At 41.1% G+C, this 18,883-nt stretch overlaps 1 protein-coding gene across 1 annotated transcript in view; it reads right to left on the reverse strand.

The window, feature by feature from the left end:
• Positions 1–18,883, reverse strand: part of TEX11 (testis expressed 11) — a 192,957-nt gene that overhangs the window by 118,186 nt on the left and 55,888 nt on the right. The window contains exons 5-6 of the mRNA XM_043974391.1: positions 12,827–12,884; positions 2,151–2,246 (exon numbers count right to left, since the gene is read on the reverse strand). Coding sequence (XP_043830326.1) covers positions 2,151–2,246; positions 12,827–12,884 — 154 coding nt within the window. The remainder of the gene's footprint in view (positions 1–2,150; positions 2,247–12,826; positions 12,885–18,883) is intronic.

Raw genomic sequence — 18,883 nt, forward strand, 5'->3', positions numbered from 1 at the left:
AGACAAAAGCAGCCTTCTCAGGCTCACCATTGATAACAAAGGGGAGATGAAGAGGTGAGACAGGAAAAGCAGAGTCAAGGGGAAGGGGAAGGAGAAGTGGCAATCCCTTTTGGGTGATGGATGCTGGTCCCCACCTCCAGCCTCTTTCTACTTTTCTGAACAGAATACAGTATGACTGGCTATCAAGTAAGGAGGAGAAAGCCCCATCCTGACACTGCTTCAGCCACTCCAGAGATACTTCTAACAGCAGCCAGAGCAGCAACAGAGAAGGGAAACAGGAGGGAAGACAAGAACCCCCCACCTTGTCTCCAACACTCACTTCCTTTCCCTTCTGCCCTTTCCCTGGTACAAGCAGCAGCAAAGGGAAAACACCCATCTTGGATTCTCTCCCAGGTCATATCCTCCTTCCAATCCCCTCAGATTCTTATCCCCCTATGTTCCCGTCCCAGTTCTCTTCTTACTCCTTGTACCCAGAGTGTCTGTCCTGGTATAATTCATGGAACCTGGGCCCTAGGGCCCACCACTTATGGCTGGGAGTTAGGGGGACCCTTGTTTTTATTGCCACAGCTGCTTTGAAGGTAGGGAAGTGCAGGGAAGAGAATACTAAGAAAACACACTATATATTTTTCTGTGGACACAGAGGGCCTCTAACTCCAAATGAGATGCCCTTTATACTGTGCCACATAACCAGAATAGTGAAGGGTCTAGAGCCCTTTTGGGGGAGTGTCTAGGGATAGATTTTAGGGGGTCCATGAACTTGGATGGGGGAAAAAATACATGTTTATCTTCACCGATCTCTAACTGCAATTTACCACTTCCCTCAGTTATTCAAAAACATGATTGTGAGACAGTTCAAGGGGGCCACGATACAAAAACTGCCAAGAACCCCTGCCCTAGAGGATCATGCCAATCCAGCCTTTGCTGCTGTGTCACAGGAGGAATTATTAGACTCGTGCTGCTTAAATTCAGCAGAACTCAAAACAATGAGTAGAAACTGGGGAGAAGTAGCTTTTTATCTGGATATAGGGAAAATCTTCCTAAAAGTTAAAGCTAACCAAAAGTAGAATCGATTGATTCCAGAGAGACTAAGTCACCCCACATTTATATAATCAAAGAGATATTAATTGTTCATTACTACCCTCTAGTAATATAATAAAAAATTATGCTGCTACCTAAATTACTTTATAAAGTTAATGCTATACCAAACCAATGACCAAAACGTTACTTTATAGAAATAGACAAAATACATTTAGAGGAACAAAAGGTCAAAAATTTTAAAGGAAATAATGAAAAGACAGGAATAATCAGATCTCGAACCTCTCATAAAACAAAAATCATCAAAGTTATTTGGTTCTGGTAAAAAAAAAAAAATACCACATAGATAGGGTAGTCACAGAAATGGTGAGTCGATCCCTTGAACTGCCAACTGACATCATGGTAGCATTGACTTACTTTTTGTGTCCAGAGCAGAAGGTGGGAGGGTTGGAGGGGGCACACATAACAGCCAGAGCAGGGTAGGTGGCAGCTGAGTAAGATGGGGAGAATGGTTTGGCCTGAGGTTCCCTGGATACGGTGAGTGAGGCGAAATCATACCTCTTAACTCATCAAGCAAGATACCCTATCTATTCAAATGGGAGAACCTTGAGGGCAGGGATTGCTGCATTTTGTGTTCTCAGAATTTAGGATAGTGTCTGGCATCTAGTAAGTACTTAAATGCTTCATTTATACACTGAGATAAGTATCTTTGGGATAGTTGATTCCAGTCAACAAGCTTTTATTCCAGTGTCTTTTAGGTGTAAGACACTTAGCTAAGTACCTGGAATATGAGACAGAAAAGGGCCAGAGGACCAGGCATTCCCCTGGGGAGAGGACGCGTAAACAGATGCATATGTACATACAAAATAAATTCAAGGTCAGTATCCAGGGGAGAGTAAGACAGCACTTTACATCTAGTAAAAGTTCCCACTTGAATTTGGCTCACAGTTACCATTACTGTTACCATAGGGGACACAATATGTCTCCTTTGGTATTCAGAGAAACAACCCCATCGTAAATGACTAGAAAAATTGTGATGAGTGTATATATTGGATAATTAAGCTACTATTCAAAGTATGCATCTTTTAAAAAAAATAACAACAAAACCTTGTTACCTCATTAGCCAAGTTTACAATTTCAAGAGCCTTTTCTTCATATCGTTCCCAGTCCCACTCCAAGTAAGTATTGGCAAGCAGTCGGAGAACTTTAGCCTACAATAAAAGACGTACACATGGCTGAGGGGGAAATGGCATTAAAATGAAAGAAGCAAACACTTAAGCAATAACAGGAGTTTTTCCAACCCAGAGAATCATTAAAAAAGAGGAGGTCATTAAGGGCTCCCATTGCCATGGGATGGATGTCATTTCTGGGGGATGCTACCAGAACGCAAAGCAAGATATTATCTCGGTTGGGGGGTGGGGGAAGCACATACTCTTTCAATTCTAAGCTTCTTTATACCAAATCTAATATATAGCCATCATTTTTTCATAATATCTCACAGGCATTCAAGTACTAAGAGATCATTGGTCTTTCCACTTCACAACTCAGAAAACTGATCGAGTCTTTTTTTTTTCCAAGTCGTTTTAATATCTACAGCGTAGGCCTCAAATAACTATGTTTTAATAACTTTTTGAAAATTATTTTTTACCATTGATGAGATTTGATTTTTAACACATAATATGAATTAATTTCCTATAGATTTATAGGACATATACATATGATATAATGCTATATGATGCTGTGGTACTACAAATTAAAAACAACAAAATAAAGCAGTTATTAAATATTGAAATCCCTTTGTGACTTTTGGTCCACCCTGTATTATGAAATAATAATATGTATAGCATTGCCTTGGACCTACCTGGTCTAAGAAAAGGTAAGTGCCGCCCACCCCAGGAGTTGATGGATGTTAGTGAGCTGCTTCCACAAGTGCTCAAGAAAAACACCCTACTGAAGCCAGAGGGCATGACAATCGCTCCCATGTAGACCGGTAGAGAAAGATTGGAGAAATGACTTCCTTAAGGTGGGGGCAGGACTTTTCTGAAAACCCCATTCTTTTCTTCCTTTGAACAGCATAAAGGCTTATTATATGAAGTGACAATTCTGGCATCAATTCTACACCAGAATTAACAGACTCAGTAAACCTATGTCTGGTCACTCTTTAATTCCCATGGCAGAGTCTGGCAAAACCATAAAGGTGTCTCTCTCTCCCTTAGTGAGTCCTGCTGGTATTAAAGAAGGTACCCAAATCCCATGATGCTTTTAACACAGCTACTGAACATCTATGTAGAGAAGAACTCTGCTTGCAAGTCAAACAGGAGCAAAAAGAAACATGAGAGAACAAATCTCTTTTCTAATACATGCATTATATAGACTAAACACATATACATAATAGGGAAATGTAAGGAGGAGTTGTAGTCGGAATAACAGCATTTTGATGCATAGAGTTGTAAGGTTTGCAAAACTTCACAAATCTTATTCTATCCCTACTAAAACCCTATTATCCTCCTTTTACAGAGGAGGACACTGAGGCAGAGCCTATAGAAGGAAGGGAAGGAGAAGGGGAAGGGGAAAACCCCAAGCATTCCTATGTACCAGACATCGTGCTAAGTGTTTTACAAATATGATCTTATCTGGTCCTTACAACAATCCTGGGAGGTTGGTGTGCTCTTATCCCCACTTTACAGCTGAGGAAACTGAGGTCAACAGAGGTGAAGAGATTTGCTTCTATACCACTAAATGTTTTTGTTGCCTTTTTGCTATCGCCATAAGCAGGTGGGCAACAAGCAGTTAATAGCAGCTTAAGTGTGCCAAGTGCTAGGGGTACAAACACAAACTACACATTCTGTAGTTCCAAGACCGAAGAGCTCAGGCCAGTTTGTTGTTTTTCTTTGGGTTACTTTTGGCCTCTTGCTGCTACTTCTGGATTTGTGGCAGAGTGGCAGCCTCCCCTCTTATCCCCAATATTTTGCCTGCATTTGATTCCGTATCTCCTTCCCCACAGTAGTTCCAAGTCACCTCTTCTTTCGTTGACTCCTCCCCTCTTCTCTTTCAGCTAAAGACTTTGCCCCTTACTTTACTGAGGAAAATTAAAGTGACTCTACATGAGCTTCCTCTTCCTCCTCCTTTCCCTAGTTTTTTTTGTTTTGTTTTGTTTTTTTGGGCAGGCAATGGGGGTTAAGTGACTTGCCCAGGGTCACACAGCTAGTAAGTGTCAAGTGTCTGAGGCCGGATTTGAACTCAGGTCCTCCTGAATCCAGGGCCAGTGCTTTAACCACTGCACCATCTAGCTGTCCCCTTTTCCTAGTTTTTGACCAAGATGTGGCCCCTCTCCTTACCTAACACAGGACTGATAATGGCACGTGCTCCCTACTTCCTGATAGACAGGCAAAGGACTCAGAGTGCAGAATGAGACTTGTTTTGGATGTGGTCGATGGGAAATTAATTTTGTTTCACCACACATGACTGTAACATGAGTTTTATTTTTATTATGTTCTAAATTGGTGGGGTAGGAGGGAAAGACGACAGATTTTTGGTGATTGAAATATATATCTTAAAAGTTAGCTAATCTATGAGTGTCTCATTTTATTCCAGTCCTCAACCGGAACCACCACACCAATCTGAGTCAGGTCTATCCCAGAACATTCACATTAGTCCACGAGATCCAGTCAGAATGACCTCATAGTTGATGTAGAGAAAGAAAAGGAGCCCCAGGCGATCACAAGCCATGATATGGAAGGTCTTACACTCAATGGCTACCATGTTACTGATGGTACTTCCAGGTGTTCTCTCAGTGGGACAGAACCAGAACCCTGCTGGGCTCATAGGATTAGGAAGTCAACTATCTACTAACATTAAGCACCCAGAAAAATGTAGAATGTGCTCTGGTTCTTCAAGAACCACGTCCTGAAGATTATAAACAATGTAAATGCATGTGAGGGTGATTATGTTCTTGGGATCCGCCATCTGTGTTTGGGCCTGGGTCCTTCCTGAAGGCTGTTGATTTGGGGATGGTCTAAAGAACTGTGCTGTACGGAGTGCCTGCCATCTCTATATGGCATTAGGGGGCTGGGAGAAAGAAATTAAGAACCATGCTGCATGGTCTCTGTTGAGACTCTTGAGTGTGAGGCACTTGAAAAAACAACATCTGAACCTCCCCAGAAGCCCAGAGAACTTTACAGAATTAGGGATGTGAACTCCTCCCAGATGATTTGCTGAATTGGGTTGGGGTTTAAGGGAAAGGACAAAGGAAGTGTCCGTGTGGTTGAGTAAACTCTTGTCCAATGTTAAATGGTCCATGCGTGTTTCATTGGGTTCCAATCCTGAGCCTGAACCATCAGAAAGGCCAGAATCAGGTCTGTCCCAGCAGAGGCCTGAAAGTTCTGTCATTTTTACCTTCATAACATCTCTTGAACACACCCCCTTCTTGCCGACACTGCCAAACCCTTTGGCAGGCTATCATCATCACATACCTGGACTATTGCCCGAGTCTGCTGGGGTGGGGGTCTTTGTGCCTCAAGTCTCTCCCCCGTCCAATCCATCTGCCATTCAGCTATTAAAGGGATTTTCATAAAATGAAGGTCTGACCATGTCATACCTTACTCAATAAACTCCAGTGGCTCCCTATCACCGCCAGGAGCAAATACAAAAGGCTCTGTTTGGCCTTCAGAGCCCCGTGTGACCTGCCCCTCCTTCCTTTCCAGTCTTCTTCTACCTCACTCTATGCCATGTACTCTTCAATTCAGTGACACTGCCCTACTGGCTGTTCCACGAACAAGACAAGATGCTCTTTCTCTCTCAGCTCTGGCTCTGGGCACTCTCTCTGACTGTCCCCCAGGTATGGAGTGTTTTCCCTTCACTTCCTTTAAGTCCCAGCTAAAACCCCACCTTCTACAGAACGCCTTTCCCCATCCCTCTTTTTTTTTTTTTAGTGAGGCAATTGGGGTTAAGTGACTTGCCCAGGGTCACACAGCTAGTAAGTGTTAAGTGTCTGAGGCCAGATTTGAACTCAGGTCCTCCTGACTCCAGGGCCGGTGCTCTATCCACTGTACCACCTAGCTGCCCCTGCCCCATCCCTCTGAATTCTGTTGACTTTGCTGTTATTTCCTATTTATCGTACACACACACACACACACACACACACACACATCTTGCTTTATATATATTTGTTTGCATATTGTTTTCTCTTTAGATTATAATCTTGAGGGCAGTGACCATTTTTTGCCTTTTTGTATCCCCAGAGTTTAGTGGTTAGATATAGGAGGCACTTAACAGAATACAAATATAAGCAAAAAGAAAGACAGATTTAATCCCTGCCCTCAAAGAACATACAGTCTAAAGGTGGAGCTGAAAAGGAGTACGTACATGAGGATGAGGTGAAGTGGTCCAGGCAGTTGAAGACTGGACCAAGGTTTCAGTTAAGCATGGCTGTCATGGATGCTTCTTCAAATGGCCATGAAACCTTGGAGTTGTTTGGTTACATTTCTCTTTTTATTAGAGACATGGAACATTCTTTCATTTTGTTGACATTACACATTTGAAAACTGTTCTTGTCCTTTTGTCATTTTTCTCTTTAGAAATGGTGCTTTTTTTTTTTTGGTGAGGTAATTGGGGTTAAGTGACTTGCCCAGGGTCACACAGCTAGTAAGTGTTAAGTGTCTGAGGCCGGATTTGAACTCAGGTACTCCTGACTCCAGGGCCAGTGCTCTATCCATTGCACCACCTAGCTGCCCCTAAAATGGTGCTTTTTTTATACATATTTGTTAACAATTCCCCATAGATCTTGGATATTATATACTACTAGAAATTTGCTACAAAGATTTTTTTCCCTAGTTAACTGTTGGGTTTTGTTTTGTTTTGCAGGGCAATGAGGGTTAAGTGACTCGCCCAAGGTCATACAAGTAGCAAATGTTGTTCTTCTAAATCTTAACTATATTGATCGTGCAAAAGTCTTTCAATTTTATGTAATCAAAATCATCCATTTTATCTCCTATAATTACCTCTATCCCTTGTTTAGTTAAGAATTCTTCCTCTAGTTGGGAAAGATTTCTCTGACCCTTTTTAGGTCATGCATTCATTGGGAACTTATTGTGATAAACGATGTAAGATATATGGGTCTAATTTATACAGGACCCTAATTTCCAGTTGTCACACAAAATTGTGTGAAATAAAGAGTCCTTATCCCATTAGTTGGTGTGTCCTCAGGCTCATTTCTTTCTTTTTCTTTTTCTTTTTTTTTTTTTTAAGTGAGGCAATTAGGGTTAAGTGACTTGCCCAGGGTCACACAACTAGTAAGTGTTAAGTGTCTGAAGCCGGATTTGAACTCAGGTACTCCTGACTGCAGGGCCGGTGCTCTATCCACTGCACCACCTAGCTGCCCCCTAGGCTCATTTCTTTAAAGCAATCAGGGTTAAGTGACTTGTCCACAGTCACACAGCTAGTAAGTGTCTGGGGCCGGATTTGGACTCCTTCCTCCTGACTCCAGGGCCCGTGCTCTATCCACTGGGCCACCTAGCTGCCCTATCCTCAGGTTTATTTAACATCATTGCTCCTGAATCTTATCTACTTAATCTGTTCAGATAATCAACTTCTTTCTACAAAACCTGGTATGAAATAGGGTTTGTTTTATGAGGTCTGGTAGTTCAAGGCCACTTTAATGCCTACTTTTCTCATTATTCTCCTTGAAATTCTGGACCTTTTGGTCTTCCAACTTGAAAATTGTTATGGTTCTATATAGCTCTATAAAGAATCCTTTTGGCAGTATGGTACGTCATCCTTTTTATTTCTAAGGACTGGGAGCCAGTGAATAAATCAATTACATAATCCCACCCCCATTTAAAGTAAGTGAAAGGGGGCAGCTAGGTGGTACAGTGGATAAAGCACCGGTCCTGGATTCAGGAGGACCCGAGTTCAAATCCGACCTCAGACACTTGACACTTACTAGCTGTGTGACCCTGGGCAAGTCACTCATTGCCTCACAAAAATAAACAAAAATAAAATAAAATAAAGTGACAAAAATGTTAAGTGTCAAAATGCTAAGCCCTGATACCTTAACAAGATGAGATTCCATCTCTACTGAATCAACCAGTCAGAGGCAGGGCTACTTAACCTAGGCTCCCTGAACTTGAGATATAATAGATGCATGTGTGTATGCATGTGTTTATGTGTGAATATATGCATGCATGTGTGTATATTTACGTGTACACACATATATAGACATATACACACATATTCTGATAGTTCCTTTTGTAAACTCTTTATATTTTATTTTATTTTTTGCTGGGCAATGGGGGTTAAGTGGCTTGCCCAGGGTCACACAGCTAGTAAGTGCCAAGTGTCTGAGGCCGGATTTGAACTCAGGTCCTCCTGAATCCAGGGCCGGTGCTTTATCCACTGCGCCACCTAGCTGCCCCCTCTTTATATTTTATATACCTAAAAACCTGATTCTGCACCAGAATGCTTGCCAGGACACAGAGAGAGCTGAGAATCCTGGCTTTAGACTAAATAAAGAAAATTCCCTAGACCAAAAGGAGTGGCAGGAAGTATGTTCAGGTTGGCTGAGTAAATGCTCATACTGTGAGTAGTTTATAGACGACCAAGGCAGTTTAGGCCTGAGAGATTCGAGTGCTTGGCAGAGTGGAGAAGAAAAAGCATTCCAGCTAAAGCCCTGAGAAGAAATCTACTGTGGGAGGAAGAGTGGGGCAGAGCCCCAGCTAAGGCTTCCTTCTCACCCACCCACTCCCTGCCACAGCCAAAGGAAGACCTGGAAATCTTCAAAGGGGCCAGAGGATCCAGGCTTTTTTATCGGTGTCCTAGAGACAGCTGGCAGCAGCATCCGCATTGGGAACTAACAGGCCGGATGGACCTGCTGAAGAAAAGCAGATTCGAGGCTCCACAAAGAACCCAGCTATGCCATATGCAAACAGGAAAAAAGATATACCTATTTGCTGAAACTTGAGAGAACTAAGCAGATTTGAAGGCAGCAGGATAGGAAGGAGACAAGTAGAGAGAGATTGAAAGTGAAATGAAGAAAATAATCAATGGAGCAAGCTCCTGGAAAAGATGGTGAGGGGATAGGATCAAGGGCAAAAGCAGAAGGGTTATAAAGACCTCAGCTATGGGGCAAGAACTCAGTATTCAACAAAAACTGTTGGGAAAACTTTCTGGTAGAAATGAGGCATAGGCCAACATCTCACTTCTCGTAATAATATCTTATACCAAGATAAGTACCAAATGAGTACATGACTTAGGCATAAAGGGTGATATCATAAGCAAATTAGAGGATCATGAAAGAAATTGTCCATCAGGTATTGATAGGGGAAAAGATCGTGACCAAGTTAGACATAGAGGGAGGCAAAATGGACAATTTCATAGGAGGCAAAATGGACAATTTTGGTTATATAAAATTCAAAAATTTTTGCATAAACAAAACTAATGCAGCTAAAATTAGAAGATAAACAGGAAATTGGGGGCGGGGGAGAAATCCTTGCAGCAAGTTTCTATGATAAAGGTCTCATTTCTAAGCTATATAGAGAACCGATTGAAATTTATAAGAATAAAAGCCATTCCCCAATTGATAAATGGTCAAAGGATGTGAATAGGCTGTTTTCAGAGGAAGAAATCAAAGCTACCAATATCCATATGAAAAAAATGCTCTAAATCATTCATTAGAGAAATGAAAATTAAATCAACTCTAAGGTACAACCTTATACCCATTAAATCGGCTAAATTGACAAAAAAAAGAAAATTACAAATGCTGAAGGGGCTGTGGGAAAACAGGTACAGTACTGCACTATTGGTAGAGCTGTGAGCTGGTCTAACCATTCTGGAAAGCAATTTGGAACTATGCTCAATGAGCTATTAAATTGCATACACCCTTTGACCTAGCATTACTACTGCTAGATCTATAATCCCAAAGCAATCAAAGAAAGAGGAAAAGGACCCTATGTACAAAGATATTTATAGCAGCTTTGTTTGTGGTGGCAAAGAATTAGAAACTAAGGAGATGCCCATCAACTGGGGAATGGGTGAACAAATTATGGTATATGATTGTGATGGTATACTATTATGCTGTAAGAAATGATGAAAGGGACAATATCAGAGAAACCTGGAAAGACTTGTATGAACTGATACAGAGAGAAGTGAGCAAAATAAGTAGGACAATATATACAATAATGACAATATTGTAAAGACAAGCAGACCTAAAGTTTCTAAAGACTTAGGAACTTTTATCAATACAATGACCAACCATAATTCCAAAAGACTCAAAATGAAACATCTGCAGAGAGCTGATGGACTCAGAAGGAAGACTAAAGCATATTTTCCTTTATTCTTTTCTTTTGCTCTATTTTATTTAATTTTTAATTTACGGAGCTAGCACAGGAATGTTTTGTATGACTATACATATAGGCAGTTAGGTGCCACAGTGGCTAGAATGCTAGGCCTAGAAATCACGACAACCTGAATTCAAATCCAGCCTCAGACACTTACTGGCTGTGTGACCCTGGACAAGTAACTTAATCTCTGACTACTTCTTTTTCCTCAACTAAACTAAAATGGGGATCATAAAAGCACCTACCTCCCAGGGTTGTGGTGAGGATCAAATGAAATAAGAATGGTAAAAGTACTTAGCACTGTGCTTGGCACTTGGTAAGCATTATATAAATGTTAGCTATAATTTTTAATGGGCTCTGTTACTCTTGCCATGTCAATGGCTAAGGGAGGAGGAGAGAATTTGAAGCTGAAAATAATATAAAAATTGAATTTTAAAAAGTAGAAGGGAGGGCAGCTAGGTGGTGCTGCAGTGGATAAAGAACCGGCCCTGGATTCAGGAGGACCTGAGTTCAAGTCCGGCCTCAGACACTTGACACTTACTAGCTGTGTGACCCTGGGCAAGTTACTTGATCCTCACTGCCCCGCCAAAAAAAGAAAAAGAAAAAAAAGTAGAAGGGTTAACATTTACAAAGAGAAAGGTCAATTTATCCTCTGGGACTGGCAAAAAGAAAGAGGGGCCAAATGATCATGGAGAAAGGGACTAAAGTGCTGAGTAGAAGAAAGGAACTGTACAACAGATGCCCTTGATTTTCTCAGTGAAGTAGATTGATGGGATTGTTAGACCCGAGAAGCCATTTCTTCCAACTCCTTCATTTACAGATAGGGCCTGAGGCTCAGAAAAGGTGATGGACTAGGTAGGTCATATAGCTTGTATCGGAGCTGAGATTTGAACCCAGGTCCTCAGATACCAAATCCAGGTTGAGTTCTACATTGTCAGGATGGCCCCAGTAGTGAAACTATCTGCTTAAAGAATGGAAGTGGTAGGGGCGGCTAGGTGGTGCAGTGGATAAAGCACCAGCCCTGGAGTCAGGAGTACCTGAGTTCAAATCCGGCCTCAGACACTTAACACTTACTAGCTGTGTGACCCTGGGCAAGTCACTTAACCCCAATTTCCTCACTAAAAAAAAAAAAAGAAGAATGGAGGTGGTAGAGGGGAAGATTTAAGGAGAGTGGCAAAGGTTTGGAACAATCACTGCAGAGAACATGATAGAGAATCAGTCAGGAAAGGGGGCAGCTAGGTGGCGCAGTGGATAAAGCACCGGCCCTGGATTCTTACTAGCTGTGTGACCCTGGGCAAGTCACTTAACCCTCATTGCCCCATTGAGAGAGAGAGAGAGAGAGAGAGAGAGAGAGAGAGAGAGAGAGAGAGAATGAATGAATGAATGAATGAATGAATGAATATCAATCAGGAAAGAAAAAGACTTTTGTGCCACAGAAAAGGCCAACCAGAGATTAGACAGCATGCATTTGTGGTGAACTCAGATGGCAGGGTTGCATAATGTCTTCCAACAACATTTAAAAGCCTGTGGATTATGGGGATGATCCTTGGTTGGAGCTTGAGAATGTAAAGGACAGTAGGACAAGGCGCTAAGGAAATGAGGCAGAAGGATATTATGTTCAGAAAGGGGGAATTTCAATATTCAAGAATAGGTGTTTTCAACATTCATGGGCATACCAGTTTTGAATGATGATGACAAAGCATTAGGGGAGTCAGGACAAGGATACAAGATATTCATAGGTGAAAAGCAAGGTAGAATTGAAGTAGTTAACTTTAGGGGCAAGAATCGGAACAGAAGAAAGTGAGGCCAGAGCAAGGGCTATGAAGGGAGATGACTGGGAGATGAAGGAAGGTCAAGGTTACAGTAAGAATGAAAAAAACAATTAGGAAGAGTAAGGCAAAGGGAGAGATGGAAAGTTGGGTGATTACGATCAGAGAAATTAACCTCAGAGTTTAAGAGTCTAATTGTTTTAAGATGATTATTTTCTTTCTTGAAAGAAAGAAAAGGCAAAGGTCTAGTGGAGCTGAATGAACATTTGAAGGGCTAGCGACACCAGTTATGGAATCATAAAGTCTGAGCACAGAGATGGGAGAGGAGCGGATGAATCAAGCCAGGTACTGAACTTCCTTGAGATGAGAAAAAGAGCAAACTAGAAGCCAGTGGATGCCACAATGAGGATCTGTAGAGAACAAATGTGTGTTGTGAAACTCCTAAGAGGAGATTAATTCTTTCAAAGGCAATAGGCACAGTGAGGTGTATATTCTCTGTATCTTTCACCCACCTGGGTGACTGTAAAGATGCATTCTGTCATAAAAAATAATTTATCAAAGTTTTGTTATTAAACAATGTTGTCACCCCTAAACCCTTTACAGTAACTTAGAGGCAACTACTATAATTTTATAACTGTTATATAACTGCAGTATTTAATCAAATTATGAATTCCTTAGCACATTCTTTACCTGCATTTCTTGTCCAATAGAACTGTTCTTATCCAGCTTTCCAATCTCATAGCTTTGGCTACAAATTAAAAAGAAACATTCTATTATTCCAAATTCTATATGTTCTTGCACAGCCTCAAAGGCATAGGCTAACACTACTGTACAGTAAATTTTTGAAAATTTCACACAATAACTGAGATTAGTCATTAATTAGCATATGAACGTCAATAGTACAAAAGCAACCCCTTTCTAATTGATGTAAATCACAATTCCCTTTGAAGATATTAACTCAATTAAGACTATTATGCTAGGATTTCTTTTCCTTTTAGTACATTCTAATCAATCAGTATTATTGTTATTTTTTAAAATTCACATTTACAAGAGACTACTTAATGTACATATTTTGACAGACTAAGAAATAGAAATACACAATAATAAAAATAAACAGATGCTTTAATCAGAGAATATCAAACTTCATTAGCAACACTTATTAATTAAGCTTCACAAAACTCCCGTGAGGCACTATGAATTACATTTTGCAATTGAATAAACAAGAGGCTCCCTGATGAAATGATTTCCCCAAGATTATATAGAAACTCTGTGTTACAAAGGGAGGGGGAACACGTAGGACCCTGCCCCCCCCAGGGTCCTATTTTAACTACAAAGTCATAGTACATACTGCACTATCTCTGGGATCAACAGCCCCCAGTGATTCTAATGAGGTGATTCAGAATTCAAAACCCTCGAAAAAGGAATATCAATGGTTGGTTTCTTGTTCCCTTGGTTTCTCTGAAGTGGCATATCATAATTTTAGACTGCGAGGTATTCTCAACTGCTACTAGATGACCCCAAATTATCAAACTTCCAAGTTTAGTTAGGCCACCTAGAAAGAGCCCAAGGCTAGTGTTGTGGTAGTAAACTCCATACATACAAAGGGACCTTTCTGCCAAGTCTTTTTTTATTTCTTCTTAATAGTAATTTATTTTTCCCCAATTACATGTTAAAATAGTTTTCAACATTCATTTTAGTAAAATTCTGAGTTTTGAATTTTTCTCCCTCCCTTCCTCAAGACAGCAAGCAATCTGATATAGGTAATATATGTACAATTGTGTTAAACATATTTCCCCATTAGTCATGTTGTTAAAGAAGAATCAGAACAAAAGGGAAAAAAACAAGGAAAAAAACCTCCCAAAGTGAAAATAGCATGGTTCAATCTGCATTCAAATTCCACAGTTCTTTTTCTGAATATAGAGAACATTTTCCAACATGAGTCCTATGGAATTATTTTGTATCACTACATTGCTGAGAAGAGCTAAGTCTATCTGTTACCATGTACAGTGTTCTCCTGGTTCTGCTTACTTCACTCAGCATCAGTCTACTTAAGTCTTTCCAGGTTTTTCTGAAATCTGCCTGGTCATCATTTCTTATAGCATAATAGTATCCCATTACATTCATGTACCACAACTTGTTCAGCCATTTCCCACTTTATGGGCATCCTCTCAATTTCCAATTCTTTGCCACCACAAAAAGAGCAGCTATATATATTTTTGTACATGTAGGTCCTTTGGGATACAGACCTAGTAGTGCTATTGGTGGCTCAAAAGGTATACAAAATTATATAGCCCTTTGGGCATATTTACAAATTGCTCTCCAGAATGGTTAGATCCGTTCACAACTTCAACAATGCATTAGTGTTGGGGGCGGCTAGGTGGCGCAGTGGATAAAGCACCAACCCTGGAGTCAGGAGTACCTGAGTTCAAATCCGGCCTCAGACACTTGACACTTACTAGCTGTGTGACCCTGGGCAAGTCACTTAACCCCCATTGCCCCGCAAAAAAACAAAACAAAACAAAACAAAACAACAACAAAAAAAACAATGCATTAGTGTTCCAATTTTCCCATATCTTCTCCAATATTTTTCACTCTCCTTTTTTGTCATATTAGCTACTCTGATAGGTATGAGGTAGTAACTTAGAATTGTTTTAATTTGCATTTCTCTAATAAATAGTGATTTGTACATTTTTCATATGACTGATAGATAAATTTAATTTATTCATCTGAAAACTGCTTGTTTAAATCCTTTGACCATTCCTCAATTGGGGAATGACTTGTATTCTTATAAATTTGATTCAGTTCTCTGTATATTTGAGAAATGAGGCCTTTATCAGAAACACTGGCTATAAAAATTGTTTCCTAGTTTTCTGCTTTCCTTCTAATTTTGGTTGCATTGTTTTTGTTTGTGCCTTCTGTCAAGTTTCTAAACATGCCACAAGCCCAAGGATCCAAAAAGGAAAAGGAGTACATTCAAAGTCAGAAAAGGGAATTTTTCTAACTAGGTCAATTACCCCAGACCAAGGCTGAGAAACTTACACAAAGTAAGTACACCTGGGGTGGGGGTAGGGAGATATGGAATATCCTGGGGTGGTGTTCCCCATGAACACCCCAGCCCATCCAGTAATTTTCAATTTTAATTAAAAAATTTTTCACCAACTAGGTGCTAAGCTGTCATCTCCCATCGCTAAATGCTTATTGGACATTTCAAGCTAGATATCCCAGAAACATCTTAAACTCGACAAGTCAAAAATTGAACTCATGATCTTTTCCCACAAACCATTCCCTCTACCAAACTTTTTGGATGTTGCTAAGGCACCACCACGCTCCCAGGTTTGTAACCTTGGCATCATCCCTGATTCCTCACTCTCCCTTCCCAATATATCCAACCAGTTGATAAAATTTTGCTGTATGTAACTTTATGACATCTCTTGTATCCAACCCCTCCTTTCTCTACTCATACATCCTATCAATCCTACCTTTGCAACATTTCTTGAATATGCCCCTTTCTCTCTTCTGAAACTGCTATCACCCTGGTGCGGGCCCTCATCAGCTCACACCTAGACTTTTCCAGTACATCTGGCTACCTAAAGTCTCTCTCCACTCCAGTCCATCTTCCATTCAGCTGTCAAATTGATCTTCCTAAAGATCATGTCACTGCTTTACTCATACTCCAGTGGCTCCCTGTCACCTCCAGGATCAAATATAAAATCTTCTATTTGGCAGGTGGAGCAGAGGAAGAGAAAGCATTCCAGGTATGGGGGACAACCAGTGAAAATACCTGAATAGAGATCATATTCTAATGGAGCAAATAACATGCAAACAACTGTGTACATATATGATATATACACACATCTTATATGTATATATGTATGTGTGTATATATATATATATATATATATATATATATATATATATATATATATATATATATATATATATATATATATACACACACACACACACACATACACACACATATAGCAAGTGAAAGGTCATTTCGGAGGAAATGAACTAGCACTGGGGGTAGGAAAGACTTCTTGCAGAAGGTGGGATTCCCACTGAGTCTTGAAGGAAGCCAGAAGATGGAGGTGAGAGGGTAAGACATTTCAGGCATGTGGGACAGTCAGTAAAAGGACAAAGTCAGGAGATGGAGTACCATGTGCAAATTGTAGTCACATAGAAGGATAGCTCACAAGGTGGACTCAGAAAGGTGAATAGAGGAGCTGGTTTCATTTGGCACCCAAAGGCAACAACAAATTACAGTGTTCATTGTGGGCAAAACCAAAAAGATTCCCATGAAGATAATCAGAGCTCATATACCAACACCTGTTGCCAATATTGAACAAGAATTAAAATTCTATAAAGAAGCTAATGAAAACCTCCTAACACTTACCTTCATACTCTGCCCCTTCAATACAATACTGACAAATATGCTTCAGATTAGGAAACGAAAGAAGTCAAAGGCTTGGAGATGGTTCAAAATCCTCATGTTAAATAAAAAGAATACTTTCTTCAAGAAGAGAGCTGAAGTCATTTCAGAGTCAGCTATCAGTTATCTGTCTACTCAGATCATGAGCAAAGATTAAAATGATAAACAAAGTAGGAGAAAGAAGAAAGATGGCATACAACCACAGCAGCTCCACAGGGACCTATTTAAGTAAGCTGGTGATTTGCAAAAACAGGAAATGGGTCTCAGAGGTTAAACATCTCTAAGAAATGGCAATAATCAGAATAAAATGATTACTGCTGCAGGGAAGCCCAAAAAGCCCAGAAACAGCCTTGGCCAGTAAACAAGATCTCCTTTCTCAGCAGGGAGGCCTGGTAACCAAGGGCAACCTCAGTTCAGAGTACAAGCTCACTTTCAAAACATCATACAGGAGGATGATGGAAGATTACAAGCAATTATCTCAGAAAACCTCAAAAAGTCTCAAAGTAGAGCATGAGCCTATAGAAAACTTGACCTGAGGCTCATCTAAGCTAGATTACTCGGTCTGCCCATCCCCCCCAAATCCCCTACACACACACACACACACACACACACACACACACACACACACACACACACACAAGAGTATTTATCAATGGTCCAATCTGTTATTCCACATCTGATTCGATGGGGTTACTCAGAGCCCAAGGGTTCAAACAAATAATGAAAATTCAAATACCATCACCACCACCACCCATAAAATCAGTTCCCAAAGTGGTTAAAAATTCCAGAAGATAGAAACACCTAAAAGCTGCTGGGAAGGAGGTTTGGCGAGGTGTCAGGAGCACACACACCCCCCCCCCCCGACAAAGTCCTAAAAACTACTTTTGTGTTCTTCTTGCCCGAAGAGCCCAGAGTTGGGTCTCAAGTGCCCCTCCTCTGCACCACCGCTCCCCTGCTCACACCATTCCTGACGGGTGGTATGGGAATGTGTAGAGGTGTTAATTTGTGGTCTCCCCAGTTCCACCATCATCCTGGCTCACAATATTGATGAAAATGGAAAGAACAAATAGAAGTGAAACAAAACATCTGCCAGTGTTTCTACATTAATCTCTGGTCACCAGGGACAAGAGTGCCAGTCAGGAGTTCACAGCTGGGGGGCAGCTAGGTGGCACAGTGGATAAAGCACCGGTCCTGGATTCAGGAGGACCTGAGTTCAAATCCTGCCTCAGACACTTACTAGCTGTGTGACCCTGGGCAACTCACTTAACCCTCAATTGCCCCGCAAAAAAAAAAAAAAGAGTTAACAGCTGCTTTAGGGACTTCGAGGCCTCCATTGACAAGGTAGACTGGACAATGATGTTAAAAATAAGAGGCTTTTAGTCAGCACAAGGGAAGGCATTCAGCTTCATTCAAGATATCTAGAGGGATGTCCCCTTGGTGGGACAGGAGGGAGGCCAGAAGACACGATTTGCTCTTAAAAGACATTTACTTTAAAGACAGGGTGCACTCTCCCATTAAGAATACCCAAAGAATTTGCGGGAAGCATGGGCATAGAGTACAATGCGAGGGACACATGTAGGAAACCCTTGTTGTCAAAGCAATTCACCACTCCAGAATTGCAGAGCCTCAGAGACCCCCCCCCCTCTCTCTCTCTTCATTCTCTCCTCCTTGCAGCTCACTTCTTCATGGCCAGTGTTAGTTCTCTCTTTAGTCCATAACCTATCCTCTTCCCTGCCTCCAGGGGGCGATACTCCTTGGAGGGCCTTACAGCCTCAAGCGCTACCACCTCTTTGTATCCATGTCTGTCCGAAGGGGGTGTCACTGCTTCCTTATCTGGGTCTCAAACACTCTTGAACTGATCCTGCAACTGCTAGATAGTCTTCCTCTGGGAGAAAACCCCCTTCTCCTTTCCCTGCAGAGGTAAAGAGCTGGATTCTTTCCCACTGCTGGCTCTCTCATCAGCCTCAGAGCTCTCAAACTTCTAGCTCCAGGGCTTAGCTATTTAAAGCTATGCAAGGAGGTGACATTGCTCCCTTCCAATTCAAAGGGCTGCTTATACTTCATAAAGGGATAATAGGGTTTTAACACCTTAAAACCTCAGCATCTGTGATTACATCTTGTGACTATATCATCTAGGGGTAGGGTGGGGTGGGGAGCAAATCTGGGCCCTTCATACAATAAAGACTAAGGCTGAGCCAACCTGTCTCAAAGAAAGGCTAGGTCCAGAAAACCAGAGGTTTTTCAAGTGATCACAATGGTCTAACTGCTCCAGTTAGGCTAACACCTCAGTATCTATAAGAGGAAGTACTATAAGA

Source organism: Dromiciops gliroides, chromosome X (assembly GCF_019393635.1).
Source record: "Dromiciops gliroides isolate mDroGli1 chromosome X, mDroGli1.pri, whole genome shotgun sequence".
Classification (NCBI taxonomy): Eukaryota; Metazoa; Chordata; class Mammalia; order Microbiotheria; family Microbiotheriidae; genus Dromiciops; species Dromiciops gliroides.